The sequence below is a fragment of the Rhinopithecus roxellana genome, chromosome 3 (assembly GCF_007565055.1).
Source record: "Rhinopithecus roxellana isolate Shanxi Qingling chromosome 3, ASM756505v1, whole genome shotgun sequence".
NCBI classification, from domain to species: Eukaryota; Metazoa; Chordata; class Mammalia; order Primates; family Cercopithecidae; genus Rhinopithecus; species Rhinopithecus roxellana.
Window position 1 is genome coordinate 120,625,342 of NC_044551.1, and position 23,459 is coordinate 120,648,800.

General features: G+C 41.8%; 1 protein-coding gene across 1 annotated transcript in view; it reads left to right on the forward strand.

Moving 5' to 3' along the window:
* The window catches only part of MARCHF3 (membrane associated ring-CH-type finger 3), a 153,149-nt gene that overhangs the window by 110,678 nt on the left and 19,012 nt on the right, over window positions 1-23,459 (forward strand). The window contains exons 2-3 of the mRNA XM_010353774.2: window positions 4,004-4,247; window positions 7,128-7,332. Of these exons, the coding sequence (XP_010352076.1) occupies window positions 4,060-4,247; window positions 7,128-7,332 (393 nt within the window). The 5' untranslated portion in view covers window positions 4,004-4,059. The remainder of the gene's footprint in view (window positions 1-4,003; window positions 4,248-7,127; window positions 7,333-23,459) is intronic.

Sequence of the window (23,459 nt, forward strand, 5' to 3'; positions counted from 1 at the left end):
CTTTGATGTTGTGCCTCCAACAACAGAGCTTTTTCCCTAACTCATGATTCTCCTGGAGCTTTGGGGCTGCTGAGGTGAGCAGAGCCTGCTTTCCTTCCCTTCCCCCACGACCTGTGGCCGCATCCTCATAATGCCAGCCATGTTCCCATGGAAATCACTTACCAGTGGCAACCTATTCAGAAATGCAGCAATGAATCACTACCACCTGGTTAGGTCTCCTGCTTTTGTGAAACCTGTATCCTGTCCTTTTCAGGGGTCACAGTTTAACAGACAAGGCTTTTTATTTTAGCAATTCCCTAATCAGACTTTCATTTATTTGCCTACCCGCTCTGTTTTCACTGTCTCCCTCTCATCCACCTACTCCTGCTCCTCCCACTGTGTGCAGCTGAGTTTGGCCAGTGCCAAATCATGTTTTATTCTCAGCCTGAAAAAGAAATTATGCAAGGTGTCAAGCCTGGCCAGCAAATGACCCATCCCACCAGTGCCATTTGATGTTTTAAGTTTACATGTACACCACTCCCTCCCAGAGAGAATTCTTGGGTAGACTGGGAAGTACTTTACCACAAGAGGAGGGCACTGGCATTGATAAGAAAGCAGTCAGATAGTGCTTGAAATTTTGCAGAAAGCTCAGTAGAAGACCAGTGCTCGACTGCAAACCAACAGCTCAGCTCTTTCTAGCATCCTCGGCAACAGCCTGCTGTTTTCCCAGGTGGCTCTGAACTAAACAGGAAAATGCAGTGGGCCATTTGTCACTGCCCCAGGTGCAACATATGCATGCCAATTGGTGCATGCAGCTTGTGAGGCCCACTTCTGACTGCCCCATGCTGCATCTAGGCCTCTGGGCTTCCCTTTCACTGAGATCAGGGCAGAGTGTGCTTCCTTTCCTCCTCCTCCATCTGAGTAGGTGATTAGATCCACTCTTCTGAGATTAGAACCAACTCAGCCATCCCCACCATGATCAAGAATGCTAATGCTCTGTGTAATCCCTCTTACCCCATTTTTAATTCAAGTCCACGGTCTTTCAGGGCTGATGGGACTCATTGCTGGCATGCCAGTCTTAGAATCTTAAGATTATTCTGATGTGTGGTATACATAAGACATGCTGGTATATTTTTCAGGGAATGCTGAACTGCACTATCATTTTAGTTAGGTCCTAAATTGAACTAGGGCTTAGAGGATCTTGAATGCAGGGTTCTGCAGATATGGCACAAGAGAAAGAGCCAGGGCTTGCTTGTAGAAGAAGGCAAGGTGAGGTTCCTTTTGTTCTTTTATGCTAAACTCAGTGCCCAGCACCCACTATGAATGGAATAAACTGATCCGGTGGTGGATAATATCCCTTTTACCTGTGAAAGAAGAAATGAAATCATCCAGAAGTGAAATTACATATATAAAATGAATTTAAGGGAAGCTCTGCTTCTAGAATATTTTTAAGGGCATTTTATTGTTGATTTAGGTCACACATTTAGAACTACTTCCTTTGACGAGGACTTAATCTAGGTTACAAGTGTGTGAACTTGGGGCTATTATGTGCCTGGGTGACAGGCAATTCACTAAGGGTAGCTTAACTACTGGCAGCCCTGGGTCCCATTATTTACTCTGTGCACCCCCTCCTTACCGTCTTCCAGTTCCATCAAGTATAGGGAGGGAGTATTTGGCCCTCTGAGCTGGAGTTATGCAAAACCCGAAAATAGACTCTCAGAGTTCTTCTAGACATAATGATTCCATGCGGCAAGAAGGTCACTGTGTCTGCTTTTCCTGCCAACACACCCCTGGCTCTTAATCTGTGGCTGCCTTGTGAAGCAAGAGAGTTGTGCCAGGAAGTTACACTTTGTGACTGTGAAGCATTATGAGAATTTAAAATTATGTCAATGGAGTTTTGTAAGGGCGGGCCAGAGGAGAGGAGTTATGCACAGTTTTAGAAGTGGATGGTCTTTTAACATCTCTTTGTTTTTCGGTCTGAAAGCTACCATAACTCAGTTTTTAAAAACAAAACGAAACAACTGTCTGGCCCCGGTCACAAATCAACTCCACCCTGCCAACCCTTTCAAAAATATAAAAAGATATCTACCCAAAAAGTTTACTGGGGTTATCCGAATGGTGGGATTATGAGTGACTTTTACTGTCTTCTTTGTGTTCTTCCATAGTTTTTATAACATACTGTATACTAATTGCACTGTGATTTTTTAAAAAAAAAAGCAAAAAATCCTATTTAAGAAGCAAAACTGTACCCTATACCAACTAACTGACTGTGCTGAATATTCAGTATTGCTGCTCGTGAAAATGGCATGAGTGGGGCAGACCCTGCCTGTGCCCCCACATCAGGTCTCAGACAAGGACTGGAGTCCACAGCCATCTCCCCACTGTGGGTTCAGAAGGGCTGCTGGGCAAGGGCAGACGCAGATCGTGAGAGGACTCCAGGCAGCCAATGAGGGTGGGAAAGGGAGGCTGCTGGTGCAAGGCCAGCCAGACACCTCGGCAGCAAGGAAGGGATGATGGTCACGTCCGATTGTTTTGGACAGTCGAGCCTGCTTGACATGTGCTTGTCGGGAGGGAAACTGTCAGTTTCATCAGGAAACACTGCATTTTGCCCTGAGAACATACAGTTGATGCACATTGTTCTGAAGTTGGGAAGATCCTGTTTTCCAGAACCACAGGGATCAAGGAAAATGTAAGAAGAAGAGACAAATATCTGGGAGAAAACAACCCCTTGCGGAATTACAGGAATCCTCTTGGGGTTTGGGGTTGTGCAAATGACAAGATATTTCATTTATTTAAGTCTGAGCCTTGACCACCTAAATGGGTTATTGATGTGAGCTCAGTCCATCAACTAATCCTGCTGCTGTCTACTGAGCCCAGGCCATGTCGAGCCCAGGAGCTTGAGGTTAGCAGGCTAGCACTCCTAGCCATGAAACTGTGTCATCTCACCTTTGGACAGAATTCTTCCTTCAAGTTTCTGTAAAAACCTCTATTTCTTATGTGTCACATGCAAACCTATTATTGAATCCAGTGGGGTTCCTCACTCAAGTGGGTCTGACTGCTTTGAACTTGAAGTCATGACCCAAGCCTGCACCACACAGATGGGGAGCAGAATTCCTTGCGGTTTATATGATAAACCATGTGCCTAGGAGGTAAGGCCCTTATTAGTAATGGATTATGTTTAATTGGTGATAGAGATCTCATTCATTACTTTCTTACGTTCACCTATGTGTTTCTCTATAATGATGCATGTACGTCTGCATTTTAGGTAGTACACAAACAAGACATCGTGCTAATGTATTTATTGTCACGTTCATTAGAAAATAAAAGCTCATTAAACTCATTTCATGAATAACTGGAAGACAAAGCTAAAATAGGTTCCATTTTTAAAGGAAGTTAATTTCAAGATGTATTGAGTAGAAAATTTTATTATGCAACAGATATGACAAAAGTCGAAAAGTAGTACAGTCATTGAGTGATTCATGTTTGGCAAATATTGTCCTAGAACATGCTATTAATAATTGGCCAAATTCATTTTTATTTTTCTTCCTTCTTTCTCTGTCTTTTTAATCTTAGTATCTCAGAATGAAACTGCATGGAGAATAAATTGCTTACCAGAAAAAATAGTTGTGAATGTTTTTAGTAATGATTTTAGTAACTTTTAGAGAGTGTCAACAAAGACTTATTGCTTCTCTGGCACACAGCAAGGAACTGCTTATCTTCTCTTCAGATCTGGGCCTCAGAATCATCATTCTGTCCCCTCGTGGAAAGCAGGGCTCCTAAATGTTTATATACACCAACATGCTTGCTGTCTTGTTCATACCATATCCACTGTTTCTTGTGGGCTCTGTGGGTGTGTGTGCATGTGTGTGCACACTTGTATTAAATGGTAACAAGATAATGTGCCACATCTAGGCTACCCGTTATTTATATTAAATAATGACATGATGATGATGTTGGTGGCCCATAATTCTCCATTTTCTGTTAACCACCCTGCCCCAGTAAACTGTTTTCTGATCTCTCTTAGATGGAAATCCTGTATGAATGTGGAAGCCATTAGCAGAGTAATTGCTGTCTGTTACCATGACAACCAGCCGCTGCAGTCACCTGCCCGAAGTCCTGCCAGACTGCACCAGCTCAGCTGCGCCCGTGGTGAAGACGGTGGAGGATTGTGGCAGCCTAGTGAATGGGCAGCCGCAGTATGTCATGCAAGTTTCAGCCAAGGACGGGCAGCTGCTGTCAACAGTAGTGCGGACTCTTGCCACCCAGAGGTAGTACCACAATTAAAATAAATGAATCTGTAATTGATCCAGAGAACTCTTTGTCAGATGGAAAATGCTAACGGGAATGTAATTAGTGCTCAGGTCTTTGTGTCAGGTGAGAGGAGGTGCTGGGAAAAAAAAAAGACTACACGAGTTCTGTCATTGCCGTTTCTATAGCAATAGAATATAAAGCTAAAATTCACCTTATTGAGATTTCCCCTTAAAGTCATACTTACAAAGAGCCAGGAGGGGAATGAGCCCACAAGATATGGGGTTGTTATTTTGACATTGTTATGTAATTGCTCTCTTGTTGTCTCCAGTAGGTAACAAAGGTAATCCTATTGGAACAGGATTAAGAAGGTATCTGATTTCAGGCGACTGAGTCAAAGTGATTGGATTTGTGGGCAAAACTTTTGAAGTGACATTCTTGGTGTGCATGTGGACTGGCATTGCCTGATGGAAGCGCTGTCCAGGGCTACTTCCTGGGCATGTCTCTTCTCATCACTTGGAGGTCTCTTCTGCTGTCCCCTCCTTCAGCCTCAATGGTCCCCCATCCCTGACCCTTCACACACGCTCTGCCCTATGAAGTGCTATTGTGAAAACCTCCTCAGCCTTCCTAAGTGATGAACTAAAGCCAGAGAGCAGGCTCTGAGCAGCTTGGAGACCACTTATCCTGACCAGCACTTTGTCTCCTCTTGTGCTCTTGTTGGATAGGGAGCTATGGGCTTCCAGGCTAATAGGAATTCCTTGGCTTCTCCAGCTTTTTCTCAGAATGGGTAAGTGGGACTTCTAACCTATGCACTTAGAAGGTGGGTCAACATTAAACTTGCCCCCTAGTGTCAGTGCTGACACTTCTGACCTCTAACATAGGACCAGTCATTCACACCTTATTCTCTTACCTCTGTCTGAGTGATCAGTCAACCCCTCTGGTGTAGACACAGACCCACAGATCCATGTGCCCGCAGCAGGACTACCAGTGGCATCCCACCCTGGGCATGGTGGCCCCCAGACATGGAATCACACTCTGATGCATGTTGTGAACATTGCCCATATGCCCTCCATTTAAAATCTGTGCTGCTAGTGCAAAGGAAAAAATAGAAAAACATTTAATATGTAATTTTCTGACTCTTGGATAACTTTTAACAATTGGTTAGGACTCAGGATGAGGCAGTGACTATCTTTGGTCCTCTGTGAACTGAAACTGGGTGACTGATGTGCCCCACTCACCCTTGCAGGCATCAAACAGCTCACTTGACCAGGAAGAGCAGGCTATGGTTGACGTGGCTGAGACCTGTGAGCCTCCGTTTGTGTGTGTGTGTGTGTCTGTCTGTCTGTCTGTCTGACTGTCAGGTATTTTTACCTGCTCTCCCACCATGCGGTACTGTAAACCAGGTTTCAGAGTTTTATAGGCTCAATGTAAATGAAGGAAGCCCAGAATCATGAGTTTAAAAAAACCTGTCAACTTTCTTTTCCCACTCCTGGGCACAAGTAGGCCTTTCAGGCTAGTGGGAGGAAGATCCTTTCCTTTTTCAATCTCCTTTTGGCCTTCACTCATTACCAGGATCATTCTCGGAAAGGCCTTTGGGAAATAGCAGTTCTTCCGTGGCTGTTTCCATTTAGACCAAAGATAGTGTTCAGGAGGATGAAGGGGCATGTGCCTGGGTCACTGTCATCTTTGGGGGGCATACAGAGAGGTAAGGGAGGGCAGGTAAAGAGGCTGGGCCTAGGATTGTCACATATCATGAGGACACATTTTAAAATCTATTGCCCAATGAAGAACAGCAGAAGCAACATAAGACATTCATCAGAGAAGCATGGTCCTCTCCCAGGGCAGGGTACCTCCCAAGAAATGAGGCCATCTTAGTGTGATCTTTCCATTGGCCACTGACTTACATGATGAGGGCCAAGTTATTTGATTTTCTCTGGCCCGAGATTTTCCTTGAGAGACAGTAGCTAGCATTAACTAAGCATTTGCTGTGTGCTGGTCCCTATTCTAAGTTTCCAATCTGGGCTATCTTTTCACATGCTCACTGTCACCATATGAGGAATGCACCATTTTTGTTTCCATTTTAGAGATAAGGAGACTAAAATACGGGGAGATGAAGTTACTTGCCCAAAGTTATCCAGGTGATAGACAGCAGAGTTAAGGTTTCAACCCAGCCACCCAGCCCTGCACCATGAACCACTAACTACACTAAGCTGCCTTCATGAAATGTGTAGGAGTGGTTTTTCCAGATTAAAGGCAGAACTCTAGACTGAGGCTACCTCAGTAGGACATACTCATTACTAACTTTCAGTTTGGTATCTTTGGCATCCCATAGAGCATCCTGTGAAAGCTCAAAGGACAATCCACCACTCAGCTTTGTGCTGTGGTTCAGACTGCAGTTCTGTGTAGTGGCTGCAGGGTTGGTTGCTGACTAACTTCCCTCCTCTCATTTTCCCACCCTATTGAAAAGAGAAATGAAAAGAACCTCAGGGTATACAAACATGTCCTGGTTTGGTCCAAAAGATTCCATTTGTCATTTCAAACAATTTATCTTCTTAATGGTGAAGGGTGGTTCTGATTTTTGGATTAATAGTTGACCTGAACTACATCTATATTCAAGGCAAAAATATCCATTGCTTGTTTTCACTCACTTTTGATCCTGGGCCACACCCAGCTACTTTGATATTGACAATCCCCTATTTCTTTGTGTTGTCACAAGTAGATGACCCAAGTGCTCTAGAGTGCCCAGAACCATTTGCCCCACTGCCAAGGTCAAGTGTAGATCTAAGAGGTCCTAAAACAGCTGCCTCTGCAGAGGGCCCAAAGGACAAGAGCTAGAGGGCCATCCACTTGGTGGAGGTTTCCAGCCCTGTGACCAGCAGGTGCCCCTCCTTCTCTTGCAGCCCCTTCAATGACCGGCCGATGTGCAGGATCTGCCATGAGGGCAGCAGCCAAGAGGACTTGCTCTCTCCATGTGAATGTACAGGGACCTTGGGGACAATTCATCGGAGCTGCCTGGAGCACTGGCTGTCATCCTCAAACACCAGCTACTGTGAACTCTGCCACTTCAGGTTTGCAGTCGAGCGCAAACCCAGGCCGTTAGTGGAGGTCAGTAAGTGGGGCACGTCCTGAAAACTTAGCTCTAATGAGCAAATGATGTCTGTTTTTATTCCTAGATCTCAAGCCCTGTACAGCTTTACAGCTTTACTGAAGCACGGTAATAGCTATGTGAGTGTGTGTGCGTGCGTGTGTGTGTGTGTGTGTGTGTGTGTGTGTGTGTGTGTCTGAGAAAGAGAGATGTAGACAGACACACAGAAGGGAGAGCTTGCTAGCTCACTTGGGATCCATCAGTAGAAGGAAAGTAGAAGAAATCAGTATAAGGAGAAACAGCCAGTTTAGAGACTTGATCTCCATTTTTCAATCCCTGTGAAATGGAACAAACAGATCAAACATCTTTCTCTTTGCACACCATCTGCCCAACTTGAAGCAGCAGATAAATGGGCATTTGGGTTGCATATCCTGAGAAGTCTTCATGAAAAAGTATAGCTCTATAGTTTAATGGATATAGATGTAGACGTCCTGGGTTCTGTGATCTCGGCTTTGTTACTTTACCTCTTGGAATTACTATAAGGATTAAAGGAATTAATATTATAAAACACTTGAAAGAATACAGGGCACATATGCAAGTGTTTGAATAAAAATATCTCACTTGGGAAATTACACACAAACTTCCTTCAGCCAATAACCTAATATTATTGAACTCTTGGCCAGGTGCGGTGGCTCACGCCTGTAATCCCACCACTTTGGGAGGCTGAGGCAGGCGGATCATGAGGTCAGGAGATCAAGACCATCCTGGCTAACATGGTGAAACTCTGTCTCTACTAAAAATACAAAAAACTTAGCCGGGCCTGGTGGTGGATGCCTGTAGTCCCAGCTACCCAGGAGGCTGAGGCAGGAGAATGACATGAACCCAGGTGGCGGGGCTTGCAGTGAGCCCAGATCACGCCACTGCACTCCAGCTTGGGTGACAGAGCAATAATCCACCTCAAAAAAAAAAAAAAAAAAAAAGGTTGGATATTGGCAACAGTAAATATTTTAATATATTATGAGCCAGAGATAGCTAAAGGGAGCCAAGACATTGTGTCTATGATTCAGACCTGCTCCTAACCTCCTTATTTCAACAGCTAACTCAGTGAAGCCCTGGAAGGAAAACTAGTGCTGGAAATCAAGAAGCGCTTCTTGTGGACTATTTAATATGTGTGTTAGTGCCCAGGCTTAAGATGCTAGAGAGCTCTGTAGCTCTGTATATACATTCTCTTGGGTTTGACCTTGAAAATTAAATCAAGACCTATAACCGGGGTCTGTTTTAGCTATTATGACTTACTTGGCAAATGGCACAAAACTTATTTGACTTTCCCCAGTACACTCCATGCTTTGCTTAAGAGTCGGGATCTAGTGACCTCTTAATTTAGCCATCTTGCCACTTGACATCCACTTTCAGAAATTCATATTCAGAAAGGGCCTGTGGGGAATTTGGTCTTGTTCCAGATTCATTGGAATTTAACATTTTAGAACTTATCTGCAGAGGGGGAAATATAATTAAATAATAAACAAAGGAGTTGAAGATTTCTCAAGCCTAATGGCAAAAGTAAAAAGAAGCTTATTTCTCCTTTTCAGAAACTTTGTGGAACCTCCCCAGTTTGATATTGCAGGGAAGCAGGTTTCCCGGAGTGAGGAAGCCCTGCTTTGAAATAGACTTCATCTAGCAATCTTTTTAACTAGTGCTTCCCCGGTAAAAATCCCAGTGTATATGCACGTAATATATAACAAAGTAGGGTGTGTGTGTATCTGTGTGTGCACACATGCATGTACATACCCTAATTTTTCTCAGATGAAATCCATGTGGCAAATCACCCAGTGATCTCTCTCAGTCTCAGAGAGGGTAACATGTACCCACACACAGGGGTCTTCAGAGTTGCTGATGTCAGGTCACAGACTCATTCCTGGATCTTAGGCAACTGTCATTAAACAAGGAAACAAGGCAAATGACCTTGAGAATGTGTGAGGTGCTCTACAAGATTTAGGGCCTTGCCTACAAAAACTTCACCCAAACGGTCACCAGTGATGAAATTTTCATTGCACAAATGGAATGTGACAATTTTCAGAGTTAATGATGATTGAACAAGTTGAAAGTGAAAGGCAAACCTTCCCAAGCTGGAGGAGGCTGGCCGTTTGATCATCCCATGGCAAAATGAACTTGCTGTTTGACCACAAGCAATAAAAAGAAGTTGTCTTTGGTTTCTCAGCTGGAGGACAAATGAGAACCAGGTGCAGGCAGAGTTTTAAACAAATGACATTACTAATTGACTTTTCCCCTTTTATCAGAGGACAGTTTATTCCTAGTGAGCATCTCTTCTCAATACTTTCACCTCAAGATAAACATGCATCTTTTTTTAAGCAAATCAGCAAAACCTGCCTATTTGGGTTAAGGATTAGTAGTAGTGTTACTTTATTTCTCAGTTGTGTTGTTTTAATTGCTTAATCATTACTGTGTTTACCAGTTGGATCTGCCTTCTCATTAAAGCAAGGAAATTCCATAACATTTAATTTCAAAATCGATGTGACAATAACTGCTCTTGTTGCTCGAGGAGGCAGTTTAAAAAGTCATTTATAAATTTTATTTGTCAGCATCTAAACACTAACATTGGTTGGAATTACTTTTAACACCTCAGACTTCCAGTTGTCAATAAACCCTCTCAGTCCTTCGTTCTGCATAACTGTTCATCCCCCTTCATGCCACCATTCCTAAGACATTTCTTCACTTCCTTTTCTTATCTCTGCAGCCCACAGTTGGATGTTCATTTTTAAGTGGGCTGGAACCCAGGGCTGTTGTATATACACTGGCTGCTATGTGAAGTCTTTTTTTCTGCCCGTAAGGGTGAGTTTCTACTCATGATGGCAAATCAATGGGCTGATTTTCATTGGAACCTCCAAACTGGGCATGCCCTCCTCACTTAGCCACTGGCCATCTGTGTGGGTTGGTTCAACTTCTCTGAGCTTCCCTGTGAAAGAGGGTGAGCAAAGAGCTCTCCATCACATCTTTTGGTCTCTATTTAAGACTAAAAGTTATTGTTCAAAAAATGTGTATTCTACACTTGAACTGGATATATTGTATGACGTATAATTAGACCTCAGTGAGTTGACTGTGTGTGTCTACTTACCTCTCTACCTACTTTACCTACCTTACCTACCTACCTACATGGCCAGTCTAAATCTTTTAGTCTCTTTTACCCTAAATATTGGTGAATCCTTTTATGGTTAGTAGATATCTATTTACTACATTCTACTGGATCATTATTCATATTTTCTCGGTGCAAGGTAAGCCAGTATAACAAGACCTAGTTTCAACCCAAGAGCACTACATTGCAATCATCTATATTAGTCAGATGTGGATGAATTTCTGATAAAGTCCAGCTAATGCAAATCTCATAAGGTCTGAGTCCAATCACACAAAGCTTGAAAGAAAAGCATTCAAAATGTAGATAGCAAAAAGGAAGAGCAAATGTAACATACATAAAAATACCATGACTTGTTCCCCTGAAATACGTGCTTTGACTACAGCCTTTTGCCATTAATGCATTTCTGATTGACCAGTTTGCCAAGGAAGCCCATCTTAGGATGAGCAAATGGCATGCTTATAACGTCAGTTTCTAGTGATGGAATATTTGCCACTAGGCTTTCCTAAGACATGTATTCATAACATCCACCCTTGCCCGGAAAACTCATGAAGTTATAGATCAGCTCAACAATGTTGTGATTTAAATGAAACAGCCAGGAAATAGTGGGAATCTGGAGGAAAGGCCTTCTAGGATCTGATTTTCCTCTGATCAGGGAGACACAGTGATTTTTCACAGTGGAAGTGATTAAGTTTCCGTATTCCTATTTCCTTTACACACAACCAGTTGATTGTTAAGAATTGTATGAACAATTTAAAAGCTGTTCCCTGTGAGTCAGAGGTTTAGGTAAATTGAAACTGAGCATGTTTTCACACATAGCAGTTACCCAGAATAATGGGATATAAAGCTAGGGAGATGAGGATTAAGGATTTTTTTTTCAAACTTGTTGATTTATTAATCTTTTTTATGAAGTCACTGGAGGACAATGGTTTTAAAGTGTGCCCAGGATTCAGCGTAATCTGCAGGTATACCATGGGGAGCAGAGTTGAACAGATACGAAGAAACTACTTTGTACCTTGGCACTTGCTATTTAATAGATTCAAGAATTCACTTAGCTCCTAATATATACAGATAGATTATGTAGAGATTATATATATATACACATGCACATATATGTACACACATGAGACTTAGGTGGGGACATTGCTGGTCTCTTATTATAGTTGGTTTGTTTTGGTTTTGATTTTTAATATTCATTGAAGTAAAAATACGAGTTTTGGTTTCAGAGTATTCACTTTCATCAGCAAACACTTGTGGCATTGGGGTAATTAAGCAATTATGTCATAAGGGATATAAAGTGCTTCAAGAAGATTTATAGGCATGAGGACCCCACTCCATTCTTTATACGAAGGCAGACAAGCCCCTTTGTTTATTCTAACCCATTAACACAGCCTCGTGAGTAAGTTAGTTGGACCAGTATCATAGCATGTCATAAGTGCATTGTATTGGATCAGTACTTTTATTGAGGAATTTGAATGCCTTTGGGTGGGACATGCTGTCTTCAGTTCCCCAGGCCTTGCCTTTTGCTTGCACACACCCAGCCCTCCGCCATCTTGCATTCCTTCCTGCATTTACAGTTGAGGTTCCAGGACTGGGTGACTTCTCTCACCTTTAAAAGAGTTCTCTAATACCCTGTGCATTTCTTTCTACCAACACCTCATCTTCCTTTCAGGGTATTATAGACCGAACCTAATGATCTCTTTCCCATTGTGCCCACATTATAAGTGAGCTGAAATGATTGATTCAAAACCACAAGGGAAATGAACCTCTAAGAGACAGTGCACCAGCATGTATGGTGGTGAGAGTACAGTTATAACATCTTGCACCTGAGTGTGCTTTAGTGTCAGCTGAGCACTTTCTTGACCTCTGACAAGGTCGCGGAGCAGGCCATCCCTCGGGCCACCTGCCTCCACGTGTACACGTGGAACCCTACGTTGTGCCAGCAGTGGAGATGACATGTCTGATGACCACACCCCAGCAATCCTTGATCCTGCAGTCGTCCAGTCTTGAATTTGTTTCTTGTTTTGGAGGCTAATTTGGCAGTTGCTTTGTTACTTAAAGCTTAGATACAAAGAAGCTGTTTGAAGGTATCCATTAAATTCACAGCTTGCTTCATTAAAAATCACTTCATTAAAAAAACAAGCCAACCAAAGTGTTCACATGACCATGCCAGATGGAAGTGAGCTAACTGTTCAGTGTCTGTGTTTTCAGCCCATCCACTGCTGGTAAAGGATTAATTTGGAGGGAAAATCCAGTTCTGTGTATAAAAAGAATTACATGACCAGATTCTATTATTTTCAATGATTCTGATCCTTGCCATGAACTTGGGTTGGATACAAATGAGAACCCACATTCTCAAGAGGACCTCTGTCCACCTTGATAGCAGCCCTCTTCGTCTTTGTGAGGACTTCTACGAGCAGAGACACAAAGATGGAAAACACCAAGAATTGCTTCATATAACATGTTCATTTTAATCTATGTTTTAAAAAATACAGAAGAGGACAAAGAATAATATAACAAACAGGTGTGTATTCACTACGCAGAATTAACAAACATTAGCATTTTGTGAATGACATACCCTTCAAAGGAATAGCCTGCTGGGCCCAGGGAGAAAACTGTGGTCTTCACTGATTCATCCCTAGGTGTTCTCAAATAGGAGAGGAAATTCAGCCAGGTTTTCCTTAAGCACATCTGGGCCAAGAATAAGAGGAAGTTAACAAAAGAGACAGATCATCTTGAAAGATTCCGGACCCTTTCAGCTAACTCCAAATGTACAAACAATTAGTACAGCAAACGTTGACAGCTATGGAGTTCACTTCTTTGAAAGGCAGACAATTAGAAGTTATTCCACGGGTGTTGGGGTGGTGGAGGTGAAGGTGTCATGGGCTGCTGGCAGAAAGCTTTGTAAAGGAGAGTCTGAGAGAGGAGAAGTGAAATGTCGCTGAATAACTACAGCTGGTAATCACCTTTATCCTAAGTCCTGCTGAATAACAAGGCACAATTTACTCTCAGGAATTGCCCTTTGTTGGATACAAGGCACCTGGTTGAGCTGAAGGGAAACATAAATTGCAGAAGCCCTGGTGCAGATTTCAGAAGCAGAGTTATAGAATATGCATAATGCTCCCTGCTGGGGGCTCCTGCCAGCCCTCCACAAGTATCTTCAGTTTTAAGTGTCGACAACTGACTTTTAACTCCAAAGAAAGAATACATAGTTTTAAATGAATAATGTGTGAAATATTGTGAACAATACATGATTATAGCTAATCCCTCACACCGCCTAATGATCAGTTGTAAACGAGTGAGCAGAGAGAAGTACGTTCAGTTAGGCACAGGGAGATCAGTGGCTGTTTATTCACTGAATGAGACCTGCTATGCCTGTTTGTGCAAATAATTTTACTTTCCAGAATAGGCACAGATTTTGATTCCAGTCCAGTGGCATTAATTAATGTGAGTCCATCTATGTTTATCAAGATGTTCACACCCTGGAGTTTTCTTCTTCTTAAATTTTGTTTACCCATTTCTGAGGCAAAGGAAAAATATTACATGCAATATTCTTTGCAATCTAGTTTTATAGAGTTAGGGGGATAGATTTACACTGTGATGGATATGTGAGAAGGAAGTTATGTTGTGCTTGTATACACTTTATATAATCATCTTATTTCAATGTCTCAGGTATCCTTCTCATAGCAGATATTATCCTATTCTATAGATAAGGAAGCTGCAACTCAGACCTAAGTCACTCTTCATTGATCTTAAATACTTTCAGCCTCAGGGCTAGTAAGCGGAGAAGGCAAAAGAATAATCCAGGTGGTCCAGGCACGGTGGCTCACCCTTGTTATCCCAGCACTTTGGAAGTCTGAGGCGGGTGGATCACCTGAGGTCAGAAGTTTGAGACCAGTCTGACCAACATGGTGAAACCCCGTCTCTACTGAAAACACAAAAGTTAGCTGGACGTGGTCGTGCGTGCCTGTTATCCCCGCTATTTGAGACGCTAAGGCAGAAGAATCACTTGAAAACAGGAGGCTGAGGTTGCAGTGAGCCAAGATCATGCCATTGCACTCCAGCCTGAGTGAGTGAGCACATCTGGGCCAAGAATAAGAGGAAGTTAACAAAAGAGACAGATCATCTTGAAAGATTCCGGACCCTTTCAGCTAACTCCAAATGTACAAACAATTAGTACAGCAAACGTTGACAGCTATGGAGTTCACTTCTTTGAAAGGCAGACAATTAGAAGTTATTCCACGGGTGTTGGGGTGGTGGAGGTGAAGGTGTCATGGGCTGCTGGCAGAAAGCTTTGTAAAGGAGAGTCTGAGAGAGGAGTGAGACTCCATCTCAAAAAAAAAAAAAATTAAGAATCCAGGTCTGTCTCTCAAGCCCACATTCTTTCCACCACACCTGGTGTCCTAGTCCATTCTGGCTACTGTAACGAAATACCATAAACTGAGTGGCATAGAAACAACAGAAATGTATTTCTCACAGTCCTGGAGGCTGGAAGTCCGAGGTCGGGGTGCCGACATAGTTGGGTTCTAGTGAGGGTCCTCTTCCTTGGTTGCAGACTGCCAACTTCTGACTATGTCCTCATGTGGTAGACGGGAAGAGCTAGTTCTCTGGAGTCTCTTTTGTAAGGGCACAACTGTCAGTCATGGGTGCTCCATCCTCCTGACCTGATCACCTCCCAAAGGCCCCACTTCCTAATACCATCACCTTGAGGGTTAGGATTTCAATGTATGAATTTTGGGAGACACAAACATTCAGACCATTGCACCTGGCTTCCTTCCTGGCTCTAAAGTACTTTCTTTCATTTGCTCATTGGTATGAACCTGTGCACACACAGAGCTGAGGGTTTCTTTGCCAATACCCAGCCTTTCCAAGAAACTAGATGTGCTTCAGAAGGGGGAAGATGGAGAAAAAATTATGAGTAAAGCCCTTGTTTCCTCTTGACACCAGATTTGTCTATTAAGTCAGAGTTAGCAGGGAGGGAAGGATGGAAAGGTGGAGCACAGAGGATTTTTAGGGCAGTGAAACCAGTCTGCACTATAATGGTGGATTCATGTCATTATACGTTTATCAAAACCCATAGAATGTTCAACACAAGAGTTAGCTCTAATGTAAGCTGTGAACTTTGGTGACGATGTGTCAAGGTAGATTCATCACTAGTGACACATGTACCACTCTGGTGTGGGCTGCTGACAGTAGAGGGGACTGTAGGGGGCAGGGGGAGACAGGGATATATGAAAACCCTCTGTACTTTCCATTCAATTTCTCTGTGAACCAAAAACTGCTCTGAAAAATAAAGTCTGTTTCAAAAAACACCCTGAGCTGTGCCAGATCAAGTGCTGGAAGAGTAGAGTGGCAATTCTTTCCTGTGCCTCTTTGTACTCTAGTTGGAAAGCAAAGCTTTTGGCTACAGCACCCTATCAGAAGCCAGAAAAATCATTCTTCATTTCCAAGTGACTTTACATAGCCTTTCTTTTTTTCTTCTCACTTAGTTACTCTTCCTCTGCATTTGAGTCTTCATTTTACTGAGTCATTATGTCACCAATTCCTTAGGAGGAATCTTTTAACCCAAAATTGTCAGAAACCTTTCCCTCTTTTCACGAATGGTTGTGAAGGTTAATCAGTCCTCATGTGGCTGTACACACCTGTGAGACAATTTCTTTAAAAACTACCATCAAGATAATTCAGATTGGTAAACCTTATTTTGCAACCCATAAAGGAAAACACTGATTTTTCTCTTCAATTATTTGTGGCTTTCCCTCAATTCTTTGCTTCATTTTTTTTGACAGGTGCAGCAGATTTGGGGGAAGATAAGAAAAGACCCCTGTCAGGTCTTCAGGTTTTGCCTTCCTCCTCATTCTTCACGGAATGTGTGTTTCTGTGGCGTGCCTCATCACTGCCCGCCTCCTTTCTTGAAGAGATAGGAACCCTGTGAGATTGTTTGTGATAAAACAGTTTCTTTGCAACCCATTATTACAGAGTTAGAGGGATACATTTACACTGTGATGGATATGTGAGAAGAAAGTTATGTTGAGATTGTATAACACGAAAGAGAAAAAATATGCTTTTGAAGCTTTTAGTTTGGAATACTAAAAAAAAATAAAAGTTTAATTCTTAGATGTGCCACTTATGAAAATGTATAAAGATCTGTTTGTGAAGATTGAGGTCAGATTACAAGAAAAAAATGAAATGTTTTCTACTCATTATTTCATCCTTGCTTCACTTCTAGCGATGCTATTATAAATAGAAAGTTGGAATAAGTAGTGAGGTTCAAAGTCTTTTAGGGCTCTGAGGGAAAATGGCTAATATAGCTTATATGAAATGCTGGCACGTAGGAGCAGCAGGAAAGTTGTAAAATAGAATTTATAGGCATTTAAGGACTTATATCTGGGAAGAGTCAGTAAAGCAGAAATTGGGAGATGAAGGGAAAATATGCACCATCCTAGAAAATAAAGTGGCCCTTCCTCACAATTCACCACTTCCAAAGGCGTGCTCTTTGCATTATGTAGCTGGTAGGTGATGGGAGAATAGGCATGAGAGATGGAGGTAATAAATGGCTCCAATATTTTTCTAAACACTGATTTATCTGCTAAAAATCTATGACTTTAATGTTGAATTCATTTATCAAAATATACCTACTTCAGCTGTTTCTAAGATATACCTAACATGTATCTGAAAAATCACTCTATTAGATGAAGATGTGGCAAGATAAAGGAAATACCTACATAAGGGAATGTATGCAAGATGGAGGGTTTCTTTAGAGAAATCTGTAGGATACTTCAGATTTTCCTTAACTAAAGGGTCTTCCAGTCTCAGATTTTCTGAACAGCTTTATCGAGATATAAAAATTCACATACCATACAATTCACCATTTAAAGTGTACAATTTCATGGTATTTTGTATTTTCACAGTTGTATAGTCATCCCCACAGTTGATTTCAGAACATTTTCATCACCCAAAAAGAAACCTCATACACTGCAACCTTCACTCTCCAGCCGTCCCTTCTATGTCCCCCACCCCCAGCCTAGGCAGCCACTCATCTGTCTTCAGTCTCTATGGATTTGCCTGTTCTGGACATTTCCTATGAATGTAATCCTACAGTATGTGGACCTTTGTGATTGAATTCCTTCACTTAGCATAATGTTTACAAGGTCCAGTCTCAGATTTTATAGAAAATGTATACTTTCCTTGCTATATTTTTTATTTCTGACTTTATTTTCCTCAACATCCTGGTTACCTTAATATACTCCTCCTACTACTATTACTAGTAATTATTTCCTGAGGCCTTACCCTGTGCACTGTTCTGGGCGCTCTAATGGTCTCCTATTTGTGAATATAAATGAGGAAGCTCGCCCAGAGGTGTCAATGGTTCCTTCCCCTCTTAAACTTTGGCTTTCTCCCTATCACTGTTCATCTTTTACTTTCTTCTTTTATGGATATCATTTGCACATTGAACTTTTTATATTATCTGAATTTTTGCCATTCTTGCTCAGTAAGAGCCCTCTCCTTCCTTTAAGCCCATTAATTTAATTTGGATGCTTTCTTGATTCTGCTGTCCTGTGTTATATAAAACTATACAGTTAATTTTTTAATCTCACATTTTGCACCCAAGGTTGATTTTTTTATTTTTATTTGAGGAATAAGGAGAAGGTCAGGGTCTAAGGATAAATGATGATTCTCAGAAGGCAACCACATCTGCATTCTTGAATTTCTTGGCCAGGTGCAGTGGCTCCCGCCTGTAATCCCAGCACTTTGGGAGGCTGAGGCGGGCGGATCACCTGAGGTTGGGAGTTCGATACCAACCTGACCAACCTCGAGAAACCCTGTCTTTACTAAAAACACAAAATTAGCCGGGCATGGTGGTACATTCCTGTAATCCCAGCTACTCGGGAGGCTGAGGCAGGAGAATCACTTGAACCCGGGAGGCAGAGGTTGCATTGAGCCGAGATTGCACCATTGCACTCCAGTCCAGGCAACAAAAGCGAAACTAAAAAAACAAAAAACAAAAAACAAAAAAAAAAAAAAAAAAAATTCTCAAACTTCAGAAATTCGATTGAACCAAGGATTGTCTCAAGGCAGTTTAGGGAAATGCTCCAGAACAGTGCCTCTTACCCTTTCCTGTATCTCTGATATGTGTGAGAATCTGATAAAAGCTTGAACCATCTCCCCCAAAATATACACACATCCATTGTCCAAATACGGGTTCGAAGGGATTTTGATTCACAGATTTTCTGAAGGCCTATACCCTAAGTCGAGTACCCCTAACCTAGAAAGGTAATTATGTAAACTATAAAACAGAGATTTTTCTAAAAGTGTCTCTTGCACTCTTAAAATGCCTTAAGTATGAAAAGTGAGAGAAGGTCTCAACACTTCACTGCATTTTCCCTCTTCCATGAGAAGGCCATAGTGTACTTCTGTGGGTACCATGACAGTGGATATGATTTGTTAGTCTTAAAGGGAGAGCTGGTGATTCAGTTATAACATATACAGAGACTGGGCTAGTTATTAACTTGGGCTCCTTAATGGTTGGCTTGGTGCTGCCATAGGGACACCTAGGGGTTGCGTGTCTCAGGATCACTCAAGCTAAAAATGTATATGTGTTTCCCAGTTGGAGTAGAGCTTTCCCACAGACCGCAACTCTATTCATCCAGCTGGTTTCCTGCCTGCCCTTCTATAAATGCCAGTCCCTGATGTCATGAATCATGTCATTTGAGCTGTTGCCCCTTACCTCTTAAGAATGTCTTTTCTGAAGACAAGACTGTTTTATAGCAAAGCGATCTACAAACATTAAACATAATCAAAGGAAGTAAGGCCAGCAAAATAAAGAATATTGCCCTCTGCTCAGATAACACAGCGAGGTGTCTTCATCTGGTAATCTGATATTCTGGGCCCCATACCCAATGAAAGATATCCAAAATGTCCAGGGGAGTGGTAAACACAGATGACTGGACAGAAAGTGAGAGATATGAGGATGCTACTAATCTAGATGTGAGGATGCTACTGAGGGGCATGTCTGAAATCTTGAAAATCATGAACAACTTAGACAATGTGAACAGGGAGTGCCTCACACATTCCAAATTACTTAAATGGTGGTGGGCTCCCTTTGAAATTCAAAGAGTTTAGAACAAAAATGAGGAGATTTTTCTTCTAATCTCCTCCATCGTGGTGCATGAACTTAAGCCACTGCCTCAAGTGGAGCCTTGAGTAATTCCTATTCCATTTGTTGCTAGGATGTATCTAATGTCAGCCAAATCAGCCAGGCCCTCCTAAATATGTGGGGCCCTTTTAGGCAGCAAGACATTGGACTATAGGGACTGCACATCCAAGAGTTCCTCTGTTTTCATGGTCCTTCTATTTAGAAGAAATTTCCCCTTTTTCAAAGTGTTCCCATTCTTGCTTACTTTGGGAGCATGTGGTGACATTGTCTGCTCTGTCGTCTGTTTTACATGTGCATTGTATTTCCTTGAAATCCCTCCACCATACTCTGCTTGGATAGTTTTCTTACTCACATTCTCACTACACCTGAGGGACACAGATATGTAAGTGTAATACCATTTTGAAAACCTGATTTTGAATGTTATTTCTTCCTCTCTATTCCTTCAAACATCCATATTATCAAAATAGAAATTTATTGTTCATATTCCTGTTATTTATCATATTCTCGTCTTTTGTCTAGTGCTGCAGCAGGGTCTCTTATTTGGTACACTGTCCTGGTACAGTGTATCCCATGATCATGTACTTCTGCTGGAAGTAATTATTCAAATGTTCAGAAACCCAGACTCCAACAGCAGTCTGACAGAGTGGTCATTAGACAACAGTAACCTTCCAGTCTGGAGGCCGGTGAGAATTAAAATGAAGCAAGATCAGGGGAATGAGAGCTGCTATTTGTGTTTATAAAAGACCATACAGGGCCAGCCACAGTGGCTGACACCTGTAATCCCAGCACTTTGGGAGGCCAAGGCGGGTGAATCACTTGAAGTCAGGAATTCAAGAACAGCCTGGCCAACATGGCAAAACCCCATCTCTACTAAAAGTACAAAAATTACCCGGGCGTGGTGGTGCATGTGTGTAATCTCAGATACTCAGGAGGCTGAGGCACGAGAATAGCTTGAACCTGGGAGGTGGAGGTTGCAGTGAGCCAAGATTGTGCCACTGCACTCCAGCCTGGGTGACAGAGTGAGACTCCATCTCAAAAAAAGAAAAACCACACAGTATGAATTTATTGTTCCCAAAATAAATAGTATCTACTTTTGGTACTATGCATTTTATCAATTTCTTCTAAAAACTTCTGTTTCCTTACTCTCCATTCTATCTTGGTTATCTCATGTTTCTTGCTTTACATTGATCAGATATGCCACATAATTCTGAAGTATCTTCTCATATTTCAGATAAGCAATCTCCATTTGGCTGTTGATCACTCCTATGCTGTAATGATCTAAAACAATTAGAGAGATTATTTTTATTTTGTGTATGTCTGAAGTTACAAGTGAATATATAAAATTATTTGCCATCTAATCCTGTTGTGCCACTGATTTCATCTTTGGAAAAATAAACCATTGGTGTGAGTATGTGTAGCATTGTTTAAATAATGTCAGAGCCAAATTATAATGTCCCAGGCATAAGCATAGTATTTATGGAGCATTATAGCCCATTAATTGGCTTATTGGCCTAAGTCCTCCAGGGAGCATCACAAATCTCTAAGGTGTCCTTGAATATGACTTTATGCTTCAGCCAGATCACAGCTGTGAGTGCCAAAGTAACTGCTATGCACATGTGTGTGGCAAAAATTACTGTATTTAATGGAAAGAGTCCAAGCAAATGGTCTTATATATGCATTTCAGTTATATTCATTTGATGTCTACCCAAAGTGATCCTCTGGCTTAGAAGGATTTGTTTATTTCTTCAGCTAATATTTATCAAGCACAAATTAGATATTTAAGAAATAGAAATGTAGCTGTGGACAGGCCAGAAGAATCTCATGTACTAACAGAGCTTCCCTGCTGGGGAGGAAGGAACAGAATTAACAAGTAAATAAATAAACAAGATTGTCTCTGGTAGTGGTGGTAAAATTTATAAAGGAGTAATCGAGGCTTTGTGGCAAAGAAGAACTGGGGTGAGGGTTTGTGTGTGCTGGCTTGTGAAGGCCCATCTGAAGAGGTGTCATTCAAGCAAAGGTACAGCTGTTAAGAAGGAACCTGCCGTGGGTAAAGGAGTTCCAGGCAGAGGAATGACCACTGTAAAGGCTCTGAGGTAGGAGCTAGTCTGGTGTTTCTGAGGCAGAAAGAAACACTGCGGGAGAGCATTGCATGAGAGCACAGAGGAGCTAGACACCAGGTGCTTAAACTTTTCTGGACCCTTTGGCAATGTGTTGAAGCGCATGGATCCCTTCTCAGAATCATGTTCTTAATTGCATAAAATAAAATACACAGGAATGCAAAGGAAGCCATTTACACTAAAATACAGGTATCAAAATATATAAAAGACACAGTTGTAATATAAATTGTAAATGATGCTTTAGCATGTTTTGTAGCAGATCTAATAACTAACATTAAAATAATGATATTTCAAGATATCTGCAACAATTGTAATGTGATACAAAATATCCGTATTTCTATTTCTACCGGTGACAAAGTCGCAGGTACTGCTGATGCCACCTAGATTTTCTGCATTGCTCAGTGGAATCTTCTATTTCAATTAGAGTTTGTGAAAATAAAGATGTGGTTCTTATTTCCCATTCAAAATCATAGATACTGTGAATCCTATCTGTGGATAGGACTCCAGGGTACAAACACCTGGGCTAAACTACACAGGGCTCTGTAGGCCATGGTAAGGTGTTAGGTAAGGGTAATGGGGAGCCATTGGGAAATTTTAAACTAGACAAGTGTCATGATTTGCTGCTTTATAGAAACTGGATTCTAGGATAACAGGAGTGGAAGGGTGAGAAAGGAAGGAGACTATTACATGGTACCATCTTTTAGGTAAAAAATGAAGAAGGTTTGGAAGGGAATAGTGGTGACCAGGGAGAGCAATGCAAACATACTCAAGATGTATTCTGGAAGAATTGACAGCATTTGCTGATAGACTGGATATAGGGGGAAGGGGAACGAAGAAAGGGAGAAATAAGGATGGGACTGAGGTTGTTTATGAGAGCCACCAGGTGCTGGTGCTCCCACATGCTGGTATGGGCCACCCTGAGAGAGGAATCTCTTTGTGGGGGAGTTGGAATGGTGGATGGTGAATCTCATGTTCTGCGGTGGATCTTGTAAAGCTTGTCATGTTTGCTGCACAAATGGAGACATATCAAGTAAGCAGCTGGGCACACAAACTTGAAGCCTAGAAAAGGATTGGCCTGAAATCCTTTAGTTAAGCCTGATGTTTTGAACTAAAATGAGAACTTAAAAGTTCTATAGGATTGCTCTGACAAGAGAGCCTGCTTCACCACTCCATCAAAGCCACCGCATCCTTACTCTGTTGAGGTAGACTCCCATTTTTGACTCCACAACAGAGCTAAAGAACTTCATAAAGCCACACAGCATTTGGGGGAACCAGAATGTGGGGCAACTGGACGTGGTGTCCTATCCGCTGCCTCCGAGCCCATCTCTTATCCCCAGCAAGGTGCTGCTTCTTGAATTTTATCCGTTGCAGGAGGAAATAAAAATTGGGATCAAGATTTTATGTAGTGTGAAAGTAAGTGAAAAAAAAGAATTGAAAGAGCATTAGGCTAGAGGTTTCAAATACTGGCTCCTCACCATGTAACCTTGAACAAGGAACTTAACCTCACTGAGCCTTCATATCCTAATTCAAAATGGGAACAATAACAACACCTGGTGTTACCAAATTCAGTACAAATATCTGGTACATCATAGGCACTCAGTACATATTTTTGGTTGAATTGGAGTTGTATAACTTTTAAGAAGACATGTGGTATGTACACTTCTCAATTATTTCAAGGTAGGTTTCTTCTAGAAAAAAAAAAAATATATATATATATATATAGTAATT